Source organism: Polyodon spathula, chromosome 15 (assembly GCF_017654505.1).
Source record: "Polyodon spathula isolate WHYD16114869_AA chromosome 15, ASM1765450v1, whole genome shotgun sequence".
In the NCBI taxonomy this organism is placed as follows: domain Eukaryota; kingdom Metazoa; phylum Chordata; class Actinopteri; order Acipenseriformes; family Polyodontidae; genus Polyodon; species Polyodon spathula.
Genome location: NC_054548.1, coordinates 4100211 through 4109271, shown reverse-complemented (window position 1 = coordinate 4109271; position 9061 = coordinate 4100211). Strand labels below are relative to the sequence as shown.

The following is a 9061-nucleotide window of genomic DNA, read 5'->3' as shown; positions in this document are numbered from 1 at the left end:
TTACATAAGCCTGTGTTTAATCAGTGCTTCATTTCTATAATTATTACATAAGCCTGTGTTTAATCAATGCTTCATTTCTATAATTATTACATAAGCCTGTGTTTAATCAGTGCTTCATTTCTATAATTATTACATAAGCCTGTGTTTAATCAGTGCTTCATTTCTATAATTATTACATCAGCCTGTGTTTAATCACTGCTTCATTGCTATAATTATTACATCAGCCTGTGTTTAATCAGTGCTTCATTTCTATAACTATTACATCAGCCTGTGTTTAATCAGTGCTTCGTTCCTATAACTATTACATCAGCCTGTGTTTAATCAGTGCTTCATTTCTATAATTATTACATCAGCCTGTGTTTAATCAGTGCTTCATTGCTATAATTATTACATAAGCCTGTGTTTAATCAGTGCTTCATTTCTATAATTATTACATAAGCCTGTGTTTAATCAGTGCTTCATTTCTATAATTATTACATCAGCCTGTGTTTAATCACTGCTTCATTGCTATAATTATTACATAAGCCTGTGTTTAATCAGTGCTTCATTTCTATAATTATTACATAAGCCTGTGTTTAATCAATGCTTCATTTCTATAATTATTACATAAGCCTGTGTTTAATCAGTGCTTCATTTCTATAATTATTACATAAGCCTGTGTTTAATCAGTGCTTCATTTCTATAATTATTACATAAGCCTGTGTTTAATCAGTGCTTCATTCCTATAACTATTACATCAGCCTGTGTTTAATCAGTGCTTCGTTCCTATAACTATTACATCAGCCTGTGTTTAATCAATGCTTCATTCCTATAACTATTACATCAGCCTGTGTTTAATCAGTGCTTCATTCCTATAACTATTACATCAGCCTGTGTTTAATCAGTGCTTCATTCCTATAACTATTACATCAGCCTGTGTTTAATCAGTGCTTCATTCCTATAACTATTACATCAGCCTGTGTTTAATCAGTGCTTCATTTCTATAACTATTACATCAGCCTGTGTTTAATCAATGCTTCATTTCTATAATTATTACATAAGCCTGTGTTTAATCAGTGCTTCATTTCTATAATTATTACATCAGCCTGTGTTTAATCAGTGCTTCATTGCTATAATTATTACATAAGCCTGTGTTTAATCAGTGCTTCATTTATATAATTATTACATCAGCCTGTGTTTAATCAGTGCTTCATTTCTATAACTATTACATCAGCCTGTGTTTAATCAGTGCTTCGTTCCTATAACTATTACATCAGCCTGTGTTTAATCAGTGCTTCATTCCTATAACTATTACATCAGCCTGTGTTTAATCAGTGCTTCATTTCTATAACTATTACATCAGCCTGTGTTTAATCAGTGCTTCATTTCTATAACTATTACATCAGCCTGTGTTTAATCAGTGCTTCGTTCCTATAACTATTACATCAGCCTGTGTTTAATCAGTGCTTCGTTCCTATAACTATTACATCAGCCTGTGTTTAATCAGTGCTTCATTTCTATAACTATTACATCAGCCTGTGTTTAATCAGTGCTTCGTTCCTATAACTATTACATCAGCCTGTGTTTAATCAGTGCTTCGTTCCTATAACTATTACATCAGCCTGTGTTTAATCAGTGCTTCATTTCTATAACTATTACATCAGCCTGTGTTTAATCAGTGCTTCATTTCTATAACTATTACATCAGCCTGTGTTTAATCAGTGCTTCGTTCCTATAACTATTACATCAGCCTGTGTTTAATCAGTGCTTCGTTCCTATAACTATTACATTAGCCTGTGTTTAATCAGTGCTTCATTTCTATAACTATTACATCAGCCTGTGTTTAATCAATGCTTCATTTCTATAACTATTACATCAGCCTGTGTTTAATCAGTGCTTCGTTCCTATAACTATTACATCAGCCTGTGTTTAATCAGTGCTTCATTCCTATAACTATTACATCAGCCTGTGTTTAATCAGTGCTTCATTCCTATAACTATTACATCAGCCTGTGTTTAATCAATGCTTCATTTCTATAACTATTACATCAGCCTGTGTTTAATCAGTGCTTCGTTCCTATAACTATTACATCAGCCTGTGTTTAATCAGTGCTTCATTCCTATAACTATTACATCAGCCTGTGTTTAATCAGTGCTTCATTCCTATAACTATTACATCAGCCTGTGTTTAATCAGTGCTTCATTTCTATAACTATTACATCAGCCTGTGTTTAATCAGTGCTTCATTTCTATAACTATTACATCAGCCTGTGTTTAATCAGTGCTTCGTTCCTATAACTATTACATCAGCCTGTGTTTAATCAGTGCTTCATTCCTATAACTATTACATCAGCCTGTGTTTAATCAGTGCTTCGTTCCTATAACTATTACATCAGCCTGTGTTTAATCAGTGCTTCGTTCCTATAACTATTACATCAGCCTGTGTTTAATCAGTGCTTCGTTCCTATAACTATTACATCAGCCTGTGTTTAATCAATGCTTCATTTCTATAACTATTACATCAGCCTGTGTTTAATCAGTGCTTCGTTCCTATAACTATTACATCAGCCTGTGTTTAATCAATGCTTCATTTCTATAACTATTACATCAGCCTGTGTTTAATCAGTGCTTCGTTCCTATAACTATTACATCAGCCTGTGTTTAATCAGTGCTTTGTTCCTATAACTATTACATCAGCCTGTGTTTAATCAATGCTTCATTTCTATAACTATTACATCAGCCTGTGTTTAATCAATGCTTCATTTCTATAATTATTACATAAGCCTTTGTTTAGTCAGTGCTTCATTGCTATAATTATTCTGAAAGCCTGTGTTTAATCAGTGCTTCATTGCTATAATTATTCTGAAAGCCTGTGTTTAATAATTGCTTAATTTCTTATTGCAGGACTTCATTTAACAGCAAACAAACAGACTCAGAAGAAAGCAAAATGCAAACCAAAGGAGTGAGTGGCCTTTTTATTATCTTGAGGAGCTCAGGCTGCAGTATTGAGTTACAGTATTGAGACTGGATGATTTGTGAACAACACGTTACACCCTGCAAGTGAATTAAATAACACACAATAATGCTCACGGACATGCCTTGTTTTTTCTTTAAACACAACACATGCTGGTTTTAGTGTGAATAAAAGATGCAGATACTTCAGACAGTAATGATGTACTATAAACACAGCAAGCTATCAGACACTCTGTTATTTTCTTATTTCTTTTATTCACTGTGTTTGTGTGTGTGCTTACTGGTCATTAAAGGCCCCTTTAACTTGTCTTTTCTCTTTTGAAGGTCATTGGACATGTCCTCAGCTCGCTGGCTTAAAACCAATGGTTTGGTTGCCAGAAGGCTCACCATCATGGATGCCTTGGCACCTACAGCTGTGCCGCAGACCGCAAAATACATTCCCATATTGGACAAGCACGTCTGTTCTAAAGTGTTTGATGAGGTAAGCCCCTGGTTTCTTTGGTTACAATGGAAAACCCTGCAGATTCTGAATTGCATGAACTGTTTGGCAAAGGAGTGGCAAACACTGTTGCAGCAGCAAAGGTCATTCAAAATGATCTAGACAAGATTCAAAACTGGGCAGACACATGGCAAATGACATTTAATAGAGAAAAGTGTAAGGTACTGCACGCAGGAAATAAAAATATACATTATAAATATCATATGGGAGATGCTGAAATTGGAGAAGGAACCTATGAAAAAGACCTAGGAGTTTTTGTTGACTCAGAAATGTCTTCATCTAGACCATGTGGGGAAGCTATAAAAAAGGCTAACAAGATGCTCGGATACATTGTGAAAAGTGTTGAATTTAAATCAAGGGAAGTAATGTTAAAACTGTACAATACACTAGTAAGACCTCATCTTGAATATTGTGTTCAGTTCTGGTCACCTCGCTATAAAAAAGATATTGCTGCTCTAGAAAGAGTGCAAAGAAGAGCGACCAGAATTATTCCGGGCTTAAAAGGCATGTCATATGCAGACAGGCTAAAAGAATTGAATCTGTTCAGTCTTGAACAAAGAAGACTACGCGGCAACCTAATTCAAGCATTCCAAATTCTAAAAGGTATTGACAGTGTCGACCCAAGGGACTTTTTTGACCTGAAAAAAGAAACAAGGACCAGGGGTCACAAATGGAGATTAAACAAAGGGGCATTCAGAACAGAAAATAGGAGGCACTTTTTTACGCAGAGAATTGTGAGGGTTTGGAATCAACTCCCCAGTAATGTTGTTGAAGCTGACACCCTGGGACCCTTCAAGAAGCTGCTTGATGAGATTCTGGGATCAATAAGGTACTAACAACCAAACAAGCAAGATGGGCCGAATGGCTTTCTCTCGTTTGTAAACTTTCTTATGTTCTTATGTTCTTATGTTTCAATGGCAAGTAGTTGGTCCCCAGGTAGGGGTGTATATCTCTGGAGGCACATTGTGTCACAAAGTCACGCTGTAGAGTTTATACATTATGCACTTTGCTTGGTTCAGTAAGTGATTATATTGTAATCCAGGTATACACTGTAGGGATGTGTTCATGGTGTACTGTACAGTATGTATGTACACTGGCATGTCACTTGCATATCTGGAGAACTGCTTGCCCAGTTGTGGTGTAATGTGGTTTAGTAGCTTCATGAACACACATGCTGGAGATGCCTGTCTGCTGCCAGCTCTAATTCACTACTTTGAAGTAAGTGTGGAGGTTGAATTTGAATCCATTGCTGCAGATCATAGATGAGTGAGCTGTCTGTTTGGAGGTTCTTGAAAAGTTCATGTCAATAGCCGTGTATGTAACAGGAATACATGCAGTTATCAAGAATATGTTTCTGTCAGTATAATGAATTCCTCTGGTGCATGGCAGAAATATTACGCTACTTCACATACAAAAATTAGGATCATTCTTGCAGTGCTGTTTTACACCACTAGAGAGCAGTGCAGTTGCACAGGTTACTCAGTGAGACACAGGCATTAATGAAGGTATGTTTATAGCATTTATTTTAAAACCGATTATATGTAGAAGGTTAAAATGTTAAATAAACAGCAAATGAAGTACAGTAAATTATGGCTTTTTTTCTGATAGGCTACTGGGATTTAATCTCATGTAAACAGTGTTCCTGTATACTTTAAATCTAATTCCTGGGAATGGTTTGTCAATGACGTGGAAATAAATTATTCACAAGGACATCAGCTATGAACACAACACTTTGATACCTTTTAGTTTCTGAGCAGGCATGTTTACAAACAGCACGCACTCTCCCGGGAGCCTCAGTAAATCGGGCTTGTATTGAACAAGCAGATCAGGCAAACACTGCAAGTTTGTACATGTTTTTCTAATTCAGTTCAGTAACTGCACTGACACTTATAAGATCAGCTTGTGCCAAACACATTAACCCTTTGTCGCGTTGCATCCAGTGTACTGGAATGTCAATAAAGTGGTCAAGATGCTGGGTTACTATACTATGTTATACTGAATGAAAATAAACTTTCTTTCTCAAAGTCTTCAAACTTGTACAACAAGCGTTGAGACTGTCTACCCCTTCAGGAGCTCGTCCCATTGTCCTCATTCCTGCAATAACTACAGTATCCACTAGAAATACCAGTGAGACTGTCTACCCCTTCAGGAGCTCGTCCCATTGTCCTCAATCCTGCAATAACTACAGCATCCACTAGAAATACCAATGAGACTGTCTACCCCTTCAGGAGCTCGTCCCATTGTCCTCATTCAAACAATAACTACAGTATCCACTAGAAATACCAATGAGACTGTCTACCCTTTCAGGAGCTCGTCCCATTGTCCTCATTCCTGCAATAACTACAGCATCCACTAGAAATACCAGTGAGACTGTCTACCCCTTCAGGAGCTCGTCCCATTGTCCTCATTCCTGCAATAACTACAGTATCCACTAGAAATACCAATGAGACTGTCTACCCTTTCAGGAGCTCGTCCCATTGTCCTCATTCTTGCAATAACTACAGTATCCTCTAGAAATACCACCATAGCATGGCCGAACCACAAGGATTATCCCAGCAAGTTCAAAGAGAAATAAAATCGAACGATTGGACCAGAGCTCGGAATAGACTTACTTTATTAAAGTATCTGAGAATTCAGATTGCTATGGGTGATGTGTTTGTAATGTCTACTTGACTTTTTTAAAGTATCTGAGAATTCAGAAGTTGCTATGGGTGAGTCTCGCTTAATTAAGTTCCTATCAAGCAACTAAGGCTGTAACCCAAATGCAGCTCAGGGAGCTGCATTGCTGTCGCTGCCTCGCAAAGCGTTACAGAAACATATGCTGCTGGTTCGATTTGAGATTCCTGCAAATGCAGGCTGGCCAGCTTTGGCCACGGTCACTGATAGAAGCTGAGCAGCAGACAGACATTCTGCTGCATGTTTCTATCTTGAAAGACTTCCTCTGGGATTGTCTTGAGCGTTACTGTATGTCAATGCTGACACTTGCAGCTGACTCAATTGCTAACATTGTTACCACAGGAATTTCAAACACACGCCAACGGTATTGATTTAAAGCGTAGTGTAAAGTTCAATCAAAGCCTTTGGAAATTAGCTTTCAGCAAAATGAAGAGAGCTGTGGTGTCTGTGTTGAGGGTGTGAGAACAGCAGAGGGCGCTCTGACACTTCTGCACTGTGTGGAAAGCCTTCAGCATTCATCACACACGATATTTCTCATGCAGCAGACATTGTGTACAGATGCTTATCTTTTTGTTTCCAATGGGAAAGGATTGGAACTCTGCTTTTTTATGGTTGTTCTGGTATTGAGCGACCAATGGTCCACTTGCATCTGATCAATGAATGTGGAATTTGGGTCCTTACATTTTAGCAGGGCAATGGTTGTGTAAAATATAAGACACTAAGCTGCTTAAATATTATTGTGGATAAAAAATGATTCAAAGGTATGTTTTTGTAAATACAAGGATAATTACTGCTATTTATTTAAAGTTGAAAATATATTCAAATGGTTTCCCATTGAAAAGCATTATGAAGCCTATGCTACACTGATATGCTAAAGGTGCCAAGTCTTTCCATGCTTAAAACATGAGGGTCTTATCAAGTATTGTAGTGGCAATGTGCAGTATGCTAGGCTCGCTTGTGTGCAGTGTATTAATCACAGCGAAGCAAATGCTTCACTACATGCAGCACACTTTGCATTCAGTAGTCTACAAGTATACAAGCCTTCCTGTAAATGGTGAGTCTTCCATATGTACTTGGAAATGCAAATAGAGCAACAGGTACCTTGCATTCAGAAAGCGTTTCCAGCAGCAACTGGTTAAATAGTCTGAGCTCTGGAATTGTGTGTTGCTTGTAGTTGATTTGTGTGCTGGGATTTCTTGTATAAAAAAAGCAAATGCAATGAAAGAAGGCCATTTTGGAAGGCCACCCCTATGAAGCGCATTTCCTTGCATATAAAATGGTACTATAAGAGGCTGCCATGGCAACTCCTCATTACCAAGGAGCAGTGCTCCACTTCCACTGCATGTGTGACCTCTGCAGCTCAACTAGACAATATGTAACACATTTCTCTCTTGTATTTGTATGCTGCACGCAGCCCTTGTGAAATGCACTGCCAGCTTTCAGTGTGCTGCTCTGTAAAGATTTCAACAGGAAGATCCTGAATAAGGCTGTTTCGAGATCTTTACCGTCCTGCAATACAATAACCATCTTCAGGAGGTTATATTGTCCCATTGACCTATACTATGGCTTGATTTGAGTTTGAAATGTCTAATTTTACATGTGTTACAGCTCCTATGTTGTACTATATTACAACCTTTTCAAGTAAAACAGCAAAAAAAAACCACACAGTGATTATCAAAAATTTGATTATTTGACATCTGTGTTATCCACACTGCCCCCTGGCATCCTGTCCTGTCCTGTGCTCTTGTTATCCACACTGCCCCCTGGCATCCTGTCCTGTCCTGTGCTCTTGTTAGCCACACTGCCCCCTGGCACCCTGTCCTGTCCTGTGCTGTCCTGTTCTTTACTCTTGTTATCCACACTGCCCCCTGGCACCCTGTCCTGTCCTGTCCTGTCCTGTGCTCTTGTTATCCACACTGCTCCCTGGCACTCTGTCCTGTCCTGTGCTCTTGTTATCTACACTGCCCCCTGGCACCCTGTCCTGTGCTCTTGTTATCCGCACTGCCCCCTGGCACCCTGTCCTGTGCTCTTAAGCCTGCTGTGTTATTTACACCTCAATTGGTATTTCTGTAAAACCCCAGTAATTCATGCATTTGTTCTTATATTTTTATATTCTTAGATTTTACCGTTGGCCCATGTAAGTAACAGCAAGACACGGATCACGCTGGTTAATCCCCAGGCTGTGAACCTGAAAGTTTACAAAGAGAAGCTGAAGCAGGCTCTGAAAGCCTATGAAAGGTGAATCTGCAGAATTTCTGAATCTGCATTTCAATATGAAACTTTTTACACTCTTACAACAAAGAACCAAAAAACCAAACAAGCAAACAAAGAAAAAGAACAAAAACAAAGCCCCACTGACAACAGCACACACACCACTTCACTGGGTTATATTTGTACCATTGACAACAGCACACACACCACTTCACTGGGTTATATTTGTACCACTGACAACAGCACACACACCACTTCACTGGGTTATATTTGTACCACTGACAACAGCACACACACCACTTCACTGGGTTATATTTGTACCGTTGACAACAGCACACACACCACTTCACTGGGTTATATTTGTACCGTTGACAACAGCACACACACCACTTCACTGGGTTATATTTGTATCATTGACAACAGCACACACACCACTTCACTGGGTTATATTTGTACCATTGACAACAGCACACACACCACTTCACTGGGTTATATTTGTACCGTTGACAACAGCACACACACCACTTCACTGGGTTATATTTGTACCGTTGCCAACAGCACACACACCACTTCACTGGGTTATATTTGACAACAGCACACACACCACTTCACTGGGTTATATTTGTACCGTTGACAACAGCACACACACCACTTCACTGGGTTATATTTGTACCGTTGACAACAGCACACACACCACTTCACTGGGTTATATTTGACAACAGCA

General features: G+C 38.6%; 1 protein-coding gene across 1 annotated transcript in view; it reads left to right on the top strand.

The window, feature by feature from the left end:
* LOC121327656 (von Willebrand factor A domain-containing protein 3B-like) overlaps positions 1-9061 on the top strand; it is a 69770-nt gene that overhangs the window by 16512 nt on the left and 44197 nt on the right. The window contains exons 12-14 of the mRNA XM_041271793.1: positions 2883-2940; positions 3276-3432; positions 8246-8364. Coding sequence (XP_041127727.1) covers positions 2883-2940; positions 3276-3432; positions 8246-8364 — 334 coding nt within the window. The remainder of the gene's footprint in view (positions 1-2882; positions 2941-3275; positions 3433-8245; positions 8365-9061) is intronic.